At 43.2% G+C, this 20,489-nt stretch overlaps 1 protein-coding gene across 4 annotated transcripts in view; it reads left to right on the top strand.

Annotated features, from left to right (window-relative positions):
- The window catches only part of MFSD12 (major facilitator superfamily domain containing 12), a 477,174-nt gene extending 457,172 nt beyond the window's left edge, over nt 1–20,002 (top strand). For all 4 annotated transcript variants that reach the window (XM_068271174.1, XM_068271172.1, XM_068271175.1 and 1 more), the window contains one exon: nt 19,765–20,002. In XM_068271174.1, the coding sequence (XP_068127275.1) occupies nt 19,765–19,777 (13 nt within the window). In that variant the 3' untranslated portion in view covers nt 19,778–20,002. The remainder of the gene's footprint in view (nt 1–19,764) is intronic.
- Nucleotides 20,003–20,489: the final 487 nt, after the last annotated feature.

Raw genomic sequence — 20,489 nt, 5'->3', positions numbered from 1 at the left:
TCAATAGCTGAAATATTACCATTTGATCTCTTCCTAAAGCCAAGAGGAGAGAGGCTATCGCTCTCGGAGATCCCAAAAACTATAGCAGCAATTGGAATGGAGGAAAAAGCAATACATAACATGAGCAGCTGGTCGAGAACATTTCAGATCCCCCAGCTAGAAAAGAAGATATTAGAGGGAAATAATTCAATAAGAAGGGTCATAGTGAGTGAGCGGTGGAGGGAATCACACCTCCTGATGATTTACAAAGCCAAATACACGTTTAATATAACTTATAGAAACCCAAAACCAGGTTACATAGACCACTGCCCCAAATGTCAACAGCTCCAAGCAAATATGGTACATAGTATATGGGAATGCCCTGTGATCCAAAAATTCTGGGACTCTGTGTGCGTTTTTGCAGGCAAAGTGGGAAAATGTACTATAGAGAAAGAACCTCTGCTACTATCATTCAACGCCACCTCAGCGGAGGATATGACAGACCGCCGTAAAGCACCACCAGACATTATTCATGTGATTATGCTCATGGCAAGGAAATCAATCTTTAATAGATGGATATACTCAACGCCTCCTACCCTATGGGATGTTCAAGAAGAATTAAGACATCTTATGCTCATGGAAAAGTTGGATGCCACTATAAATATGGATAAAGGAACTAAAAAATTCTTCAGTAGATGGAAACCTTTCCTGCTCCACACAACATCAGATTCGGACTTACAACAACTTGTTCATCCCTTCAAATATACTGCATGGTATGCAAAGGCAGACTTATCTGGTTCTCTCGGCAGGCTGAGAATAAGGACCTGAGGAATCATTTCTACATCGAATTGAAATATCCAAAGAGTAGGGTCTAGAGGAAGACCTTACAAAATATCCTTATAGAAGCAGGAGTGACCATGGGTGGGTGGAGGGAGGGTTGTTTGGGGGGCAGGGTAAAGCTGGTCTGTTTGTTCACTCGGATTTATACTTTCGTTATGAAGGTCATTTCACCTGTCATTGTTTAAATGGAAAAAATGAATAAAACATTTTTGAAAAAAAAACAAAACGAAAGGTGTGAGTTGTATGTGTGAGTTATGATTAACCACTTGATGACCACAGTGGTAAACGCCCCTAAAGACAAGGCTGATTATTACTAAAATGGCTGATCGCAGCACTGCACTATGTAAATAGACGGTGATTACGCCGTCTAACAGTCTCCCGAGCGGCAATAGCCGCTCGGAGACTGAAGACGGGGCGGAGCTCCGTCGCCCGAGGAGGAGATGCGCGCGCTTCCTGTGCGCGATCTCCTTCAGTAGCCGGCTCCAGGACCTGACGCCAATTGGCGTTAGGCGGCCCTGGGGCTGCCGCCGTGGCCACGCCCATTGGCGTGGAGCGGGCGTAAAGTAGTTAAGCGCTGAACAGCCCGAAACATGTCAGCATATGTACTATTTTATTTGCTTTGAGGACATGTCCTGAATAAAAGTTTCACTTTTTGAAGAGACGTTATTGCGGACCACTTCTTTCCTTCTGGTTATCCAGAATACAGTGGTAAATAGAGTAGGGTGCTATGATTACTGGAACATCTTTCTTTCCTGCTGGTTGCATTGCATGCTTGGTCTTTTGTGATTTTCTACAGGCCACCTGTAGTGCAGTGTTTGATCTAATGTGTTCTGCACACACACCTGCAAACTCCTCCCTCAAAGTTTTTCAATGTATTTGCAAAAGTCCTCATACTTAGCTTCTGTTGCTGCTGTATTCACTGTGCTCCTAATCCCATTGTCCAATATCCATTTCATTCACTACAGCTGCATTGTTGCCTTTTTCACTTTATACTGTAAGTTATTGCACATTTTTCCATTAACAACTTCAGCCCACAGGCCATTTTACCCTTACTGCCAAGCGCCATTTCCACCTCACAGGCTCCTCCCATTAATTTGGCCATAACATTATCACTGCTTCTCACATCTGAATATTCTTATGTTGTTTTTTTCATCACAAATTAGGCTTTTAGTGGGCGCTACTTGTTTTAAGTAATTAAAAAAAAAAATCACTATTTCTCCAATTCCAACCCCTATAGTTGTAAAATAAGCAATGCTACTATAGATAAACCCCACCCATTTTATTTGCCTGCTAGTCCCAGCTATTGCAATGTATGACAACAATATACATTGGGATGCGAAAGTTTGGGCATCCTTGTTAATCGTCATGATTTTCCTGTATAAATTGTTGGTTGTTACGATAAAAAATGTTAGTTAAATAAATAATATAGGAGACACACACAGTGATATTTGAGAAGTGAAATGAAGTTTATCGGATTTACAGAAAGTGCAAAATAATTGTTTAACCTCCTTGCCGGTATGGACGAGCTCAGCTCGTCCATGACCGCTGGAGGGCGCCGCTCAGGCCCCGCTGGGCTGATTTTCACAATTTTTTTTTAAACACGCAGCAAGCACTTTGCTTGCTGCGTGTTGGTCCCGATCGCAGCCGCTCGCCACCGATGCACCGCTACCCGCCGCATAATGACTAACCCCCCCCCCCCAATCAGTGCCATGCAGCGCCGAGGGGTGGATCGGGACTCCGTCTGACGTCATCGCGATCGTCGTCATGGCGACGGAGGAAGCCCTAAAGGAAATCCCATTCAGAACGGGATTTCCTTATGTGGGTACGCGCCAGCGGCGATCGAGCTTTACGGGCGGACGCTGCCGGGAGGGGGGTATCATGTAGCTAGCGCTAGGCTAGCTACATGATTTAAAAAAAAATTAAAAACTGCTGCGCCGCCACCCTGGTGCAGTTAATAGAACGCCAGGGTGGTTAAATAAAATTAGGCAGGTGCATACATTTGGGCACTGTTGTCATTTTATTGATTCCAAAACCTTTAGAACTAATTGGAACTCAAATTGGCTTGGTAAGCTCGGTGACCCCTGACCTACATACACAGGTGACTCCAATTATGAGAAAGATTATTTAAGGGGGTCAATTGTAAGTTTCCCTCCTTTTTTAATTTTCTCTGAAGAGTAGCAACATGGGGGTCTCAAAATAACTCTCAAATGACCTGAAGACAAAGCTTGTTCACCATCAGGGTTTAGGGGAAGGATACAGAAAGCTGTCTCAAAGATTTTAGCTGTCTGTTTCCACAGTTAGGCACATATTGAGGAAGTGGAAGACCACAGGCTCATTTCAAGTTAAAGAAAACCTGAACTGAAAATTCACCTCCGGTGTAGTCTACTCCTCAATCTCGTTCTCCTTTCCCGCATCCTGTTTGTCCACTGCGGTCAAGGGAGTTCTCCGTCCTCCATTTTGAAAATGGCCATTACCTCATTAAGCTTTCTGGTCAGCAAACTGTTAAACTGTAACATCGCCCACTTGAGCCATAGGGAAACATAGCCATTACTTGGCACATCAGTTGTCACCTCAGCTATAGCTGACAGCAACTGATATATTTCAGTTCTGACAAAATATTGTCAGAACTGGAAGGGTTTATGGTCAGAATAAAATGGTGAGCTTCTGAGAGGAACTGATGGCAAGGTAACTATGTAATGTTTATTTGAATTTACCTCATGTGTTTATTTTAAATAATTTTACTCAGTACAGGTTCCCTTTAAGGCTTGAAGTGGAAGACCAAGAAAAATCTTGGATAAACAGAAGCGACGAATGGTGAGAATAGTCAACCCACAGACCAGCACCAAACACCTACAACATCATCTTGCTGCAGATGGAATCACTGTGCATCGTTCAACCATTCGGCACATTTTACACAAGGAGGTGCTGCATGCGAGAGTAATGCAGAGGAAGCCCTTTCTCCTCCCACAGCACAAACAGAGCCACTTGTAATATGCTAAAGCACATTTGGACAAGCCAGCTTAATTTTGGAATAAGGTGCTGTGGACTGATGAAACTAAAATTGAGTTATTTGGGGATAACAAGGGGCGTTATGCATATAGCAAAAACACAGTATTCCAAGAAAAACACCTGCTACCTAAAGTAAAATATGGTGGTGTTTCCATCATGCTGTTGGGCTGTGTGGCCAGTGCAGGGTCTGGGAATATTGTCGAAGTTGAGGGATTCCACTCCGTATCAGCAGATTTTAGAAACCAATGTCATAGAATCAGTGAAAAAAGCTGAAGCTGCGCCAGGGCTGGATCTTTCAACAAGACAACAACCCTAAACACTGCTCAAAGTTCACTAAGGCATTCATGCAGAGGAATAAGTACAACATTCTGGAATGGCCATCTCAGTCCCTAGACCTGAATATAATTGAAAATCTGTGGTGTGAGTTAAAGAGAGCTGTCCATGCTCGGAAGCCATCAAACCTGAATGAACTAGAGATGTTTTGTAAAGAGGAATGGTCCAAAATACCTTCAACTAGAGTCCAGACTCTCATTGGAACCTACAGGAAGCGTTTAGAGGCTGTAATTTCTGCAAAAGGAGGATCTACTACATCTTGATTTAATTTCTTTTTATGCCTAATTTTTTTTAAACAATTATTGCACACTTTCTGTAAATTCAATAAGCTTCATTTCACTTCTCAAATAGCACTGTGTATGTCTCCTATATGATAAATTTAACGGACTTTTTTTTTATCGAAACAACCACTGATTTATACAGGAAAAGCATGACGATTAACAAGGTTGCCCAAACTTTTGCATCCCACTGTATAATTTGGAAATAAGGTGTATTATTTCTGTTTGGGGGGGGGGGGGGGGGTTGTATGCAGACAACAATTACAAGCCCTTATTTACTAAAATAACAATAATATACCCTCATGACATACATATAAAAAAGCTAAGTCTGTAAAGCAACTATTTATGTATTTTTATGTATTTTTTTTAAACTTTTAAAACTTTACTGTTATTTTACTTTTTCACCACTAGGTGGCACTGCAAACACTATCCTGGGTTACCAGGAAGTCTTTAGCTTTTTGTTTTTTTTTACATTTTCTTTCACTTTTGTTATGAATGGACGTGGTTCCTGATTGTGGTCATGTACGTTCATTCCAGGCATGGCAGTTGGCTTGGGGAACATCTGTTCCCCTTCATCAATCGCCGCCACATATATGCTGGCAGGTGTGCGCAACTCTGGGTGCAAATACGCATCCAGTTGGACTTTAGGAGCTTCTATCTTTACAACTATAGTCATCCAGATAGACTCAAGGGGTAAAACATTGTTTTGCATTATGTTGGGTGTGTCATCTCATCATTTGGAACAAGCATTATTTTCTTTCACTTAAACCTTTAGCAAGAATGTGCCTTACTTGGCTGGTATTCTGGATGAAGATTTGTATCCCCTATTTCATATTTATTATTATTATTGATTTATATAGTGTCCTAATCTTCCGTGGCACTGTAGATAGTAAAAAATACACAATGGCATATGCTGCTTGGTTTGTGCTCTGACATAAAGTGACAAAGTTTTCTGCAACCTTCCCCAGATTTGTGCCTCGAGACAATACTGTCTCTGAGGTCTTCAGACATTGGCCTCAATTCACTAAGCTTATCTCCTGTCTTTAATAACGTTTCTAGAGTTAACAAAAGTTCTGTTACATCAGGGTTTTCTATACCAGGCATTAGTCCCTTATTCTTATGGGCCGCACGGTGGCGAAGTGGTTAGCACTCTCGCCTTACGGTGCTGAGTCCCCAGTTTGAATCCCAGCCTGGGCACTATCTGCAAGGAGTTTTTATGTTCTCCCTTTGTCTGTGTGGGTTTCTTCGGGGTACTCTGGTTTCCTCCCACATCCCAAAAACATACAGATAAGTTAATTGGCTTCCCCCAAAAATTGGCCCTAGACTATGATACATACACTGCATGTTACATACATAGACATACGACTATGGTACGGATTAGATTGTGAGTCCCTCTGAGGGACAGTTAGGTGACAAGACAATATACTCTGTACAGCACTGCGTAATATGTCAGCGCTATATAAATACTTAAATAAAAATAAAATAAATGCTTATTATGGCACTTGGCTAGAACCTGGACACATAGTTTACAATACCCTAACGTTTACTATACCTGAGTTTACTATAACGGGTGTTCCCCAGGGACACAGAGCCAGCTGGCACCCACTCGCATTACATGTCATTCCTATGCTTCCTCCTTCAACCCGTAAACAAAACGCAAGTGGAGCGCATCGTCTAATTTAAATTTTGATTATGAGTAGCTAGTAGTAGTGGGGGTGCCAAAAGATCAAACCACGCACACACAAAAACAGTGAATAGTGGCTCTGCTCCCTGGGGCCCCTGCAGCAGGGGCATAGGACCCACAATCGCATCTGTGTGCTGGAGGGGCCCATGTGTTCCAGGCGACTGCAGCGAGTACTCACACCGCAGCATGCCAGAGTACCATTGTGCCACATCCACGTCTCTGTTCTCTGCGGCGCAAGGGGACTCTTGAGTGCTGCTGCTGCATCTGTGCAAGTACCCGCCACAGCCACCTGGAACACACACGGGTCCCTCCAGCACACGTTCAGGACAGGTCACGGGTTCTATGCCCCTGCTTCAGGGGCCCCACTATTGACTGTTTTTGTGTATGTGTGTTTGGCAGGGGCTATTGTCAGTGTCGTGGGAATGGCAGTGAAGCGGGTAAAAGAAAGAAGCCAACTACTCCCTGAAAAACAGACTGTCCACCAGAGAGTACACTGATGTGGAGGTGACAGGCGAGCCGGAGAAATGCAATACAATACACCTATCCATACACCTAGCAGCCAGGCAGCAAATGGCAGTGCTAGCACTGCTTGTACTTACTAATGCTTGTACTATGGCAGTCTTGGCAGGAGAATTGCAGGCACGTAGTGGGCACTGTCTGGGCGGCAAACACGTCTTTCACAGACTTCCACACCCTGACTCTTGCTGTTTCTGCCCACTCGAGGAAGATGAGGGGAGCCAGGCGAGCCAGAGAACAGTGAAGAGCCAACTGGAGCTTGGAGGGGTCCCAACTTCCCACTCTCTCCCCCCGGGGCTCCCCTCCATGCTTCCCCCTTTTTGCAGAGCATGTGCGCAGCGGGAAGCCTCATTAGCAACTTGCCCTCCCCTTCAAACTTCCTGCTTCGAATGCCCCCCTTGCCAGTGATCTCCTCTGTCTGCCTACTTGCCACTTGTACACTCCTTCTTTGTTCCTGCTAGTATGCAGATGGAGTAGATCGTCGGCAAGCGAGCGGCGATTGGAGCAGGAGGGGAGATGAGTTGCTAATGAGGCTTCTTGCTCCGAACGTTTTCGGAGGAGTAAGTACGATTGTGTATGTTCAGCAACAGGTCATAACCGCTAAAAGATTTTTAAACGTTTAATAACAAAAATGCATTACACACATTTACATACACTAATATATACACACAAAGCTTAAAATAAAAGGGAATAATTGTGAAAAGGTTTACTTAGTCGAAATGTAGTCTGTGTGGGGATATTTCCTTCTGGGAGAATAAATGCAAAGTCCTTGGTTTCAGAATCAGAGGTCTTTAGGTATACTTTGTAATCCAAACTGAGGTTACAGTACCAAGATGGCTGCTAACCACATGGTCCTCTGATTAGCAGCAGTAGGTCGAGTTGTAATGCAGATGATGTTAAAATGGAGGACTGAGGTCTGCCTGCTGGCAATGTGCTTTTGATGAAGCTGGTTTGGGGGTGTGGCAACGCCAGCCCCCTCTGAATTACCCACCAATGACAGTCCACTTCCTCCTAGGAGGATTTTGAGCTTAACTTGTAAAATACTGTAACTCATAAACTATACATGTCATATTTGGGTGGATAGCAGATTTATAATTGTCAGGAATTACCGATTAATATGACATCTTTCATGAGTGCGTTAGGCTGTTCGGTCCCCAAGGAGGTTCGTACACCAATAACCGGACAGGTCATTGTTATGAATTTTATATGAGCACATTGGGCAGGTTTTAACGAATAAGACTACATTAATTTCATAGCTGTGCTATACACTGTTTTCATCTAACAGACTGAAATCATAAAACCACATGTATTCAAATCTTCTCCCCAGCGGTGCCAGCCTGTCTGCGTTCGTCAGTGGACTCCTGCGGAGCTAGCTTCCTCAGGATGAAAATAACTTTTGGTGCTCAATTAGCATCTGAGTGTGACTGGCCAACAAGGAATTATTTTTAACAAGTTAATTAAATGTGGGTGATGGGTTTGCTTTCACTCAGCAGAGAAGGAAAGACATCTATTGTATGTTTAAAAAGAAAAAATGTCATTCTGCTCTGCTTTGCAGAACGATACAGAATTGCTAATCGTCTCGATTTCGGTATCCTTCATCACAGGCTGCATCTATACCTCGCTACCTATCCTGAAGGCACCTATACCTAGCTTACCTATACTGGCTGCACCTATTCCTAGCTACCTATCCTGAATGCACCTATACCTAGCTAACCTATACTGAAGGTACCTACAGTGATGTGAAAAACTATTTGCCCCCTTCCTGATTTCTTATTCTTTTGCATGTTTGTCACACTTAAATGTTTCTGCTCATCAAAAACCGTTAACTATTAGTCAAAGATAACATAATTGAACACAAAATGCAGTTTTAAATGATGGTTTTTATTATTTAGTGAAAAAAAAAAACTCAAAACCTACATGGCCCTGTGTGAAAAAGAAATTGCCCCCTGAACCTAATAACCTTTAGCAGCAATAACTGCAATCAAGCGTTTGCGATAACTTGCAACAAGTCTTTTACAGCGCTCTGGAGGAATTTTGGCCCACTCATCTTTGCAGAATTGTTGTAATTCAGCTTTATTTGAGGGTTCTCTAGCACGAACCGCCTTTTTTAAGGTCATGCCACAACATCTCAATAGGATTCAGGTCAGGACTTTGACTAGGCCACTCCAAAGTCTTCATTTTGTTTTTCTTCAGCCATTCAGAGGTGGATTTGCTGGTGTGTTTTGGGTCATTGTCCTGCTGCAGCACCCAAGATCGCTTCAGCTTGAGTTGACGAACAGATGGCCGGACATTCTCCTTCAGGATTTTTTGGTAGACAGTAGAATTTATGGTTCCATCTATCACAGCAAACCTTCCAGGTCCTGAAGCAGCAAAACAACCCCAGACCATCACACTACCACCACCATATTTTACTGTTGGTATGATGTTCTTTTGCTGAAATGCTGTTACTTCTACGCCAGATGTAACGTAGAGTGACTAGACGTCCCGGATTGCCCGGGACGCGTCCCGGATTTGGGGTCCGCTGTCCCAGGCAGCATGAGGTCCCGGGAAACGTCCCGCTTTCAGCAGCAGGACGTCCCGTCCTCGGGACTCTGGCCACTCTATCCTCATGAACTGGCAGCGGCATGTATAGACGCCGTTCCAGTTCATTGCCCGCAGCCCCGCTCCAGCCTCCTTAGTCTTCCGGTGTTTTGACACCGGCAGGCGAGCAGGGCAACGGCAAGATGGCTGCCGAAGCCCTGTACTGAAGACTATTTGTGTCTCCAGTACAGGGCTTCGGGTGCCATCTTGCCGTAGCCCTGTCAGTGCGGAACTCTGCAGGAGGAGGAAAGTGGTTCCGGGAGCAGTGCGCCAGAGGCCGGAGACTTCTGCCAGGTGAGTAAATGCTTTTTCCAGGTGAAATGTGCTCCCATTACGTTTTATTTCTGGTGAAATGTTTGCCCGCAATGCGTTTTTTTTTTCTGGTGAAATGTTTGCCCGCATTGCGTTTTTTTTCAGGTGAAATGTTTACCCGCATTGCGTTTATTTTCTGGTGAAATGTTTGCCCGCATTGCGTTTATTTTGTACTGACATGATTGCTCGCATTGTGTTTATTTTGTACTAACATGTTGCTCGCATTGCATTTATTTTGTACTGACATGTCTGCCCGCATTGCGTTTATTTTGTACTGACATGTTTGCCCGCATTGCGTTTATTTTGTACTGACATGTTTGCCCACATTGCGTTTATTTTGTGCTGACATGTTGCCTGCATTGCGTTTATTTTGTGCTGACATGTTGCCCATTGCGTTTATTTTCTGGTGTCCGGGGTAACTGTTACTGCATTTATTATTTAATGGTCATAGATGGCTATGTTTGCTGCTTTGTGGTTACGGTATACTATTAGCATCAAACAGTTTCTGCACACCCATGATGCAAAGTCTCGCTTTCTTATGCCTCGCTGTTACATCATTATGTTAGCTCCGCCCATACAATGTCATGGCCACGCCCATTTTTCACCACGGCGCGCACGCCCCCCGAGTCTTCGGCACTGCGCGGTCCTTAGTCCCCCCCAATTTTCGCCGGTGTGATAAACCACAGTTAAGTTATTTTTTAACAAGGGGGGCAATCACTTTTTCACACAGGGCCATGTAGATTTGGAGTTTTTTTTCTTACTAAATAATAAAAAACATCATTTAAAACTGCATTTTGTGTTCAATTATGTTATCTTTGACTAATAGTTAACGGTTTTTGATGAGCAGACACATTTAAGTGTGACAAACATGCAAAAATAATAAGAAATCAGGAAGGGGGCAAATAGTTTTTCACATCACTGTATACCTAGCTAACCTATACTGGCAGCACCTATACCTAGCTAACCTTTACTAGGCACACCTATAGCTAGATATCTATACAGGGGGCACCTACAGCTGGCCACCTATACTAGGGACACCTGTGCCTGGTTAACTATACTGGGCGCACCCATACCTGACTACCTATACTGGGGGCGTAGTATGCGTTCCCGAGTCCATTGGGGGGGTGCAATTCTTACACCCTCACCCTGGGTGCAATGAGTGTGTACACAGAGCATGTGTGATGTATATATGTATGTATATAGAGCAAGTGTGTGATGTGATGTGTGTATGTATGTAGCGCATGTGTGATGTGATGTATGTATGTATGTATATAGAGTGTGTGTGTGTGTGTATGTATATATTGCATGTATGATGTGTATGTAGTGAGAGAATGTTTCCCCATCAAAAACTGTATGCCCCCCTTCAGTGTAACACCACCTCCCTTACCCCCACAGTAAGCATGGGTAGTAGACCCCCCACACTCCTTCTAGGCTGGTTTCACTGCCATACCCCCCCCCCCCCCCCCCCACACACACACACACACACACACACACACACACCCTTCTCCCTGACAGACCTTACCCCCCTTCCTTTAAAGTGTAACTGAAATGTTATTAATGGATATATTTATACTTACCTGGGGCTTCCTCCAGCCACATGAGGTGTGTGGGGTCCCTCACTATCCTCTCCAGCCGCTTCGTTCACTTGATACCCCTCACCCCAGTTATCTGGTCAGTCACGGTCAGCCACGCACTTCTGCACATATCTGACCCAACCACTACTGCACTACAGGGGGTACACGCACAGAAGAGCGTGGCCAGTCAGATTACTGGGGGGCATATCAAATGAATGGAGCAGCTGGCGAGGGAACCCATTCACCTCTCGGGGCTGGAGGAAGCCCCAGGTAAGTATAAATACACCTATTTATGCTGCCTCTAATGCTGGGAATACACGGCTCGATTCTGAACCATTTAGATGGCTCAATAGATCATTTCCGACATGTCCGATCTCCGCGCTCGATTCCGCATTGAGGACAATGGAAAAAGATAAGAAAAACAAGCGGACGATAAGGGAATTGCCTGCGGAATCGTTTGGGTGGGGGAATCAAGCGGCAAAATCGAGCCGTGTATGCCCAGCTTTAGAGACCTGGATCAAGCCTAATGCTAGGTACATACTATACAATTATCTGACAGATTTACTGTCAGATCAACTATTTCCAACAGGTTTGATATGATTTCCGATCAATTTTCCGTAGAGGTAAACAGAAAATCAATCGGAAAATCGATTGGAAATCAGATCGGGCATGTTGGAAGTAGTCGATCTGACAGTAAATCTGTCAGAAAATTGTATACTGTGTACCTAGCAATAAAGGATAACTGACCTGAGAGAAGGATAAGGAGGCTGGCATATAGATTTCCATTTGAACCATACCAGTTGCTCGGCTGTCCAGCTGAGCTTTCTGCCATTAGTATTCTGCATCACACACCCGAAACAAGCATGCAGCTAGCTAATCCAGTCACACTTCAGTCAGAGCACCTGATCTGCATGCTTGTTCAAGGGCTATGGCTAAAAGTATATTGCTAGGTACACACCATACAATTTTCTGACAGATTTACTGTCAGATCAGATCGATTAATTCATTGTGTTTTCAATCGATTTTCATAGAATCGAATGAAAATCAATCTGAAATCAATTAGAAAAACAATTAAAAAACGATTGGAAAAAAAAAATTGCTCGAAATTCACATTGGAAATAATCGATCTGGCATGTAAATCTGCCAGAAAATTGTATGGTGTGAACCTAGTATAATGTCTGTGTGCAGCTCATAAACACAGCTAGTCTAGCAATTACAATAAGATAAAAAAAAAAGACCCTTTCAACCTCTGTCCCTCCCCCTTGCAGATTGCAATGTCTGTGATCAGTTTTCCCACACTCTCAATAGACCCCTGGTGGACAGCTCTGTATTGCAGTGATCTCACGTGTCCCTTAGCAATGATGTCAGCTGTGGGAGGAAAATAAGCTGTGAGAGTAGGGAGGGGAAAAAAAAGATGGCAGAATGTCACTTTTGGTATCACAGAGAAACAGTCAATATGGAAACCTCCAGAAATATTTCCTTTCTTTCATATTACTTTTTTAATAAATTTGCCCAGTGAACACTAAAACTAATGGGAAAGGTAGCCTGGACATGTAATTTGTTTTTGGATAAGATTTTTGTATTTTTTTCATTTAATATGGAGTTGCAAACCACTTTGAAGCTGGCCATACACTATGCCGATTCCCGCCAGATCGACAGCAGATTCAATCACTGGGATCGAATCTGCTGTCACATCATTCCCGCTACACGCCTAATTTCAATCTATCCCGTCCGATCCCGTCGATTGCTCCGTGCGGAAAATTACCGTCGATCTCCCGCGGGTAGGGAGCGCATCGCTAGCGGCGTTCGAGTGCCCGACGACCGACGCAATAGAGCCCGCATACATTACCTGCTCCGCCGGCGCGACTGCCCCCGGTCACCGCTGCTCCGTCTCCGCTCTGGTCTGGTCTCCGGGTCCGGCATGCTTCACTTCTTCTAGCCCGGCAGGAAGTTTAAACAGTAGAGGGCGCTCTACTGTTTAAACTTCCTGCTGGGCAGGAAGAAGTGAAGCATGCCGGAGACCAGAGCGGAGACGAAGCAGCGGTGACCGGGGGCAGTCGCGCTGGCGGAGCAGGTAATGTATGCGGGCGGGGGAGGTAGGGGGAGCGGCGGCAACACCACCACCACCACAGATTGTGAACCGATTTCAGCCTGAAACCATTCACAATCTGTTTGCAGTAAAGGTAGCCATACAATCCCTCTCTGATCAGATTCGATCAGAGAGGATCTATCTGTTGGTCGAATCTGATGGCAAATCGACCAGTGTATGGCTACCTTAAGTAATGAAGAGATAAGATAACTCTCTCACTGTGTGGTGGCAAGTTTTCTCTTGCCTTATTATTTCCAGCATGATCTTAGTGAATTGAGGCCAATGTCTTTGACTTAATACTTGGTTTGTGACCGGACATGAACGGTCAACTGTGGGACCTTATATAGACAGGTGTGTGCCTTTAAAATCCTATCCAATCAACTGAATTTACCACAGGTGGACTCCAATTAAGCTGCATAAACATCTCAAGGATAATCAGGGGAAACAGGATGCACCTACGCTCAATTTTGAGCTTCATGGCAAAGGCTGTGAATACTTATGTACATGTGATTTCTCAGTTTTTTCTATTTTTTTTTTTTCAAATACTTTTATTTGTAAAGTTTGTATGATTTTTTAACAGAACAGGGGTAAAACAGGTTACTGTCATACAGTGCAGGAGAAAATCAAGAAATGTAGTACATATCAACAGAGAGTTCTACATCCAGCATAACATTTTTGTATAGAAAAAGCATGTGCACTATAAATATTTCACAACTGTTATTAAAGATATTACATAAACAGTCAGTTCACACGTTAATGCAATAATAAAACGGATAATTAAAGTAAACCCAGTGATGCAAGATGTTTTCATTTATTAAGCGAGAATATTATATTTGATGTATTGATTGTATATCTCTCTGGAACATCAGTATATCTTTTGCATCTAGTATGACAGTGGGATGGAGGGGCATAGATGGAGGGTGTGGGAGGGTAGGGAGGGACAACAAGGGGAAGATGAGGGTGGGGGGGGGTAAGGGGGTTATAACACAACTTACTAAGTCCGGGTGATAGGAGGCCAACGTTCTCTGAACTGCATATTAATGCAGGCGTCTGAAGCAGTGCCAGGGGGCGAGAAGAGAGGTAAATATAAATATAGAGGATCTTAGCCTATAGTGATCTCTATATAGACAGAAGATTACGGAATTCCTCAGATTCCCTGTAAAAGGACCATAGTCTCCAAGTTTTAGAATATTGTTCTGACCGATTTTGTAGTGTCATTATTGTATTTTCCATATTACTTATATGGTTCAGTTCGGTATCCAACTCCTTCAGGGTAGGTACGTTTCGCGTTTTCCATTTACGTACTATGAGTGCCTTCGCTGCATTAAGGATATGTCTTACCACTGAATGTTTGTAGGCCTTGACGCTCCAGCTATTGAGATGGAGAAGAAAAAATTGTGGGGTAAAGGAGACCTCCCTCGCTGTCATTTCCCTTATTAGAGACTCCACATTCTTCCAGAAAGGTATTAAGCAAGTACATTCCCACAGAAGATGTGTCAAAGAGCCCACAGAGGAGCATCCTCTCCAGCATAATGGGCTTGTGTTAGGAAAGATTTGAGTTTTTTCTATTTTTAATACATTTGCCAAAACCTCGTAAACTTTTCTCACATTGTCATTATTGGGCGTTGTCTGTAGAATTCTGAGGAAAAAAATTAATGTAATCCATTTTGGAATAAGGCTGTAACATAATAAAATGTGGAAAAAGTGATGCTCTGTGAATACTTTTATTTTTTTTTTTTATTCTTTATTGTAGTTGACAAATATATATAGAAATGAACAGTACAGCAAAAGAAAATTGTTACAGCTAACAATATGAAATATCATAATATAGAAAGTTCTTGTCTCAATTATTATAGAAAAATGAAGGGAAGTCCTTCTGTTGTTCAGAAGGTCTCATAAGTGGACAGTCTATAGCCTTCTTGAAGGCATTCAAGTAGTTCCATCAATGTCTATGAATTCTTACTAGTTCTTAATTGCCCAAAGGGAAAAAAAAAAAGAATGTGAGAGTATCGGACAGTCTTTACAATGGACCTTCTATAAAAGCTAGGTTAGCCCTTCCTGTTATTAAAATAGTCAACATTTTTGAACATATAAAAAGATAACATTAACATTAAAACTATGGGTCTCAGAGTTTGCGCTAGATTATAATACTACTATTAGGGGTTGGAAGAGTTTGTTGGTCGGACCAAAGCCAAAATGGCTCATCAACAATCTGTTACTATTCCCTTTCAAGGATCTGTTTGAATTCTTCAGAGTGTCTGTAAAAGGACCATAGTCTCCATATATCAGAGAATTTCTCCGATCTACCCTGTATAGTGAATACTGTACTTTCCAGATCATAGATTTAATCTAGTTCTTTGACTATTTCTATTAGTGTTGGTATTTTCTTAGTTCCCCATGCCCTTACGAGCAGTGTTTTTGCAGCATTCAGAATAAGCCTAACTACTGAACCCTTGAAGGACTTCATACATGTGAATACTTTCCGGATGTACTGTACATAAAAGTAGATAATGAAATAACGTATTTTTCGCCGTATAAGATGCTCCGGAATATAAGACACACCCAGGTTTAGAGGGCAAAAAACAGGGAAAAATATATATATACTAAGCCTGGTGCATCCATGTTCCAGGAGCATCTTGTACATGTGTTCTCTCCCAGATGGTGTCCTCCTGTGTATCCCATGTGTCCTCCTGTGTATCCCATGTGCCCTTCTATGTCCCCCCATGTGTTTTGTATCCCCATGTGTCCTCCTGTGCTCTCCATGTCTCCCCATGTGTCCTCATGTATCCCCCATGTGTCCTCCTGTGCCCCCCCATATGTCCTTATGTATCCTCTATGTCTTCCTGTGTCACCCATGGGCCATCCTGTGTATCCCCCATGTGTCCTCCTGTGCCCTCCATGTCTCCCCATGTGTCCTCATGTATCCCCCATGTGTCCTCCTGTGCCCCCATATGTCCTTATGTATCCTCCATATGTCTTCCTGTGTCACCCATGGGCCATCCTGTGTATCCCCCATGTGTCCTCCTGAGCCCTCCATGTCTCCCCATGTGTCCACCTAAAGATAACAGCGCTACCCCCGCTAGCCTCCACTCCCGCCTCCTTGCGTCTCCGGCCCCCTCGTGTTGTAGCAGCGGTAAATGGCAGCTCACCTTCCTAACGTGCCCGCGTTGATTAAATACCTCAGCGCTACCCCCGCTAGCCTCCACTCCCTCCCCCATGTGTAGCTGCTGTTGTAGCAGCGGTAGTCAGCAGCTTACCTTCCTAACGTGCCCGCGTTAATTACATACCTCAGCGCTACCCCCGCAAGCCTGCGCTCCCTCCCCCGTGTGTAGCTGCCCCCCCCCCCTCCGGTGTTGGAGTCTATAGCGGTAGTCAGCAGCTTACCTTCCTAACGTGCCCGCGTTGATTAAACACCTCAGCGCTACCCCCGCTAGCCTGCGCTCCCTCTCCCGTGTGTAGCTGGCCCCCCGGGTGTTGGAGTCTATAGCGATAGTCAGCAGCTTACCTCCACAAAGTTCCTGCGATGACTGCAGACTTCCGTTTCCCTGGCACTTCTCGCTCTAGTGATCGGCTTGAACTGATGACGCGCAGTTCAAGCCGATCACTAGAGCGAGAAGTGCCAGGGAGACGGAAGTCTGCAGTCATCGCGGGCACGTTAGGAAGGTGAACTGCTGACTACCGCTATAGACTCTAACACCCGGAGGGGGCCAGCTACACATGGGGGAGGGAGCGCAGGCTAGCAGGGGTAGCGCTGAGGTATTAAATCAACGTGGGCACTTTCACAAGGGCAGGAATCACAAGAGGGAGGGACAGAGCAGGCACACAAAGGCAGGGAATCCCCGACATGGCGGCAGTTCCAATCGGCGGGAGTTCTTAAGTCGGGGATTCCCTGCCTTTGCCATATAAGACGCAGGGACTTTTTCTCCCCATTCTGGGGGGAGAAAAAGTGCGTCTTATATGGTGAAAAATACGGTATTTAAAAATACAGACATTGGTACAGAATACAGAAATGGTAGACCATAAAAGGTATAATGACAATTGTATTGTGATTAACAAAAATTTACAGCAGCTTACAAAACACAAAAGTAAGAGCACCCAGCCCTTTCCAGTTTACAATCTAGAGTAATAGGGCGGAATCAAGGTGGGGCAAGATTCAGATTATATTCAGAAGTCCAGCATGGTCAGAGGCTGAACGTGGAATGGCCTCAGTTAAATTGTATCCCCCTGCTTGAAAACTATTTTTTCCCCTTCTGTACCAGAGCAATTTTAACATCACGCTCCTCCCATTATTCAACAATAACTTTATCACTACTTATCACACTGAAATTATCTATATATTATTATTTGCGGGACAAACTAGGCTTTCTTTGGGCAGTACGTCTTGCTAAGAATTATTTTTTTATATGCATTTTGCGGGGAAGAAGAAGAAAAAACTGAAAAAAATCCCCATTTCTCAGCTAAAACAGACACATTTTATTTGCCCATTTGTCCCGGTTATTACATTTAAATTGTGTCCCTAGTGCAATATCTGGCGATAATATTTTATTTGGAAATAAGTGTTGTTGTTTTTTTTGTATTTATACTTTAACAATAACTACAAGCCTTTATTTACAAAAGCGACAGTAATTTACCCTCATGACAAACATATTAGCTACTTAACGACCGCTCCACATTGGCATGGACGCGTCGGCAGAACCCCCGGGACCACTCAACACCAATTGGCATGAAGCCCTGGGTGCAGAGATTGCAGGGATCGCGCACACCGATGCGCGTGCATCCCCGCCTGAATGACGGATCTCCCCTCCGTCATCAGTCTCCCAGTGGTGATCACCTATTTACATTGTACAGCGCTGCGATCTACAGCAGCAATGTACTGGGGACAGCCGTGACGCTCGGCTGTCCCCCTGGGAGACTCAGAAAGCGATGTCTATGAGAGCCGATCACTATGATTGGCTGGCGGGGGGAAGGAGGGAACGAGGGGGGGAGGGCTGGCAGGGGCAGCAGTAATCAGAAAGCTCTGCTGGTGGACATAAAAGGGGGCGGGGGGAGTAATTTGTATGCTATGATGTAGTGCTCTGCAGCGATCTCTTAAAGCTGCAGAGCACCAATTAGTAAAGAAAATAGCTTGGTCACGTGGGGGGGGGGAGGGGGTTGGGGGTGTCAGCCTACGCTCTTTAAGTTGTTAAAAAAAGTCCCTAAGGTAACTTTTTTTTATGATGTCATTTAAAAAAATGTAACAAATGTTTTATTTTGGTAACTATAGGGTAGGGGTGGAAGGTTAAAAAAATAATAAAAATGTATTTATTTAATTTTTCTATGGGAAAGTGTATTATCTTACATTTGGGTGTAGTTTTATTTTTTGGCCACAAGATGACTAACTCAGTGTTCTCTAAATAGAAGATGGAACCAAGTGTTTACCCTTGGTGCTTACATCAGGGTTTTTTTTGTTTGTTTGTTTTGTTTTTTTCTGAATCAGAGCCGCGGGAGGCCGATTCATCACAGGCACAGTGATCGGGTTTGAGAACCGCTGTTTCTCATTCCCTCATTACGGAGGGACAGGATTGGGGTGAGTGCAAACGGGGGAGATGCGACGATCGTGAGCGGCGACGGTAAGTAAACAGAGATGCTCATCTATGCCGCTGTGCTTGAAGTAAAATATACAGTGACGTAGATAAGCGTGGCAAGAGTAGGGAAGTGGTTAATGCTGTACCCATGTGTTATGATCAAATGGACAGGAAAGCTTTTGGAATAAGTGGCAGTGGTTGACAGGCATTAAAGCAGAGAAAAGTACGAATAATGTCCATGAAACTTAGCCCTTAGCATTGTAAAACACCTGTCTGTATTGTTTTGTCTTGTAATTGTGTCGTTTTTCCAAGGGCATCATGATAGGAAAACCAAAAAATGAAGGCATATGTAATTCACATATCACATTAAACTTCTGCTTACCCCCTTTGATTGATAGATATTAACTATGCAAAATTATGTTATTTCTGTGATTCATTCTTTGTGGTAATTAACTCTGTGAAGTAATGCGATAAGATTAAAGTGTTGTGTTGTAAGGCTAGTTTTTCACTGGAGCTTTGTGTTGCATACTATGTAAAAACAGAATCGCAATGGAGGAGAAAATTCGCATAATGTGTTACATGTTAAGTGCAACATATACAGTGAAGTGTACAGTTCATGAAAAGTCTGCTTCACTGCAACTGTACAAGTGTACACATTTCCTGCATTATGCTAATGGATCCGTCACGCCATACTGGTAACATGCCAATGTGAATGTACCATTACAATACACTGTAATTGCATATGTTGGCAATGTGATTTATATTATCCGACAGATTGCCCCAGTGTGAACATAGCCTTAAATATTAGCAATAGATTATTTTTAGAAGAAGTCCTAAAACTATATTAACATTTTTGGGGAGTTATCAAAGGAGTAAAAATATGTACTTCAATAGTCATACACACTATACAGTGTTTTCAATACCTTGCTTTTCTGTGTTTATGCTTTCATCTGTGTATTTTGTCAGAGACTTTCAGATTTTTTTTTTTATTAATTCTGTCTTGCAGGCAAAGTGTCTAAATCTTCAATACAGGATTCTTCATGGACAGAAAACTCTGTCAGTACAGTGAGCACTGGAGTTTCATCTTGAAAACTTCACTTTGTTTATATATGTTTTTGCAGACACAGTAAAAAATAATTTTTTATGAAGAGATTACCATTGATTTTTGTGTTTATTTTTGTTTGTTCAAATTACACAGTATTTATCTTTTGTGCAATAAATTAAAGCTATTATTGGACCAAAAAGTTGTATTGTTAAGAGTATGGAGTACCAGAATATGTTTGTGAGCATGAGTGTTATTGAAACAATGTTACTAGGGAATCTTGGATTGCTATGGCTATGTGAGCAAGTGGGAAACAAAGCTACATGAAAGATCCTGGTTGTTTTCTTTTTTTCAGATTTCTACTGCCCAACATTTTTAGTTTACAAAATGTCTTCATGAGGACAAAAAAATAAAAGAAAAGAAAGACCATCAAGGACTATTAGGATTCTGTTGTCTTCTAGTGATAAATTTTAATTTGTCTGGGTGGAATGAGCTACATTCCACCCAGTCAAATTTAAATGTATCACTAGAAGAGGAGATAAAATTAGCTAACCTGTTTCCATTACCACATTGCGGGCATATTCACAGTGGGACGTTGTGTTTTAATGCTACATTATAGTGGCAATGCGTCTGTGTTTAGAGGTAACGCACTGCAAGCAGTGAGTTACCATAATGCAACATTTTTCAAC

The sequence above is a fragment of the Hyperolius riggenbachi genome, chromosome 1, assembly GCF_040937935.1.
Source record: "Hyperolius riggenbachi isolate aHypRig1 chromosome 1, aHypRig1.pri, whole genome shotgun sequence".
Lineage (NCBI taxonomy): Eukaryota > Metazoa > Chordata > Amphibia > Anura > Hyperoliidae > Hyperolius > Hyperolius riggenbachi.
Note: the sequence above shows the minus strand (reverse complement) of the source record. Positions and strands in the feature narration are given on the sequence as shown.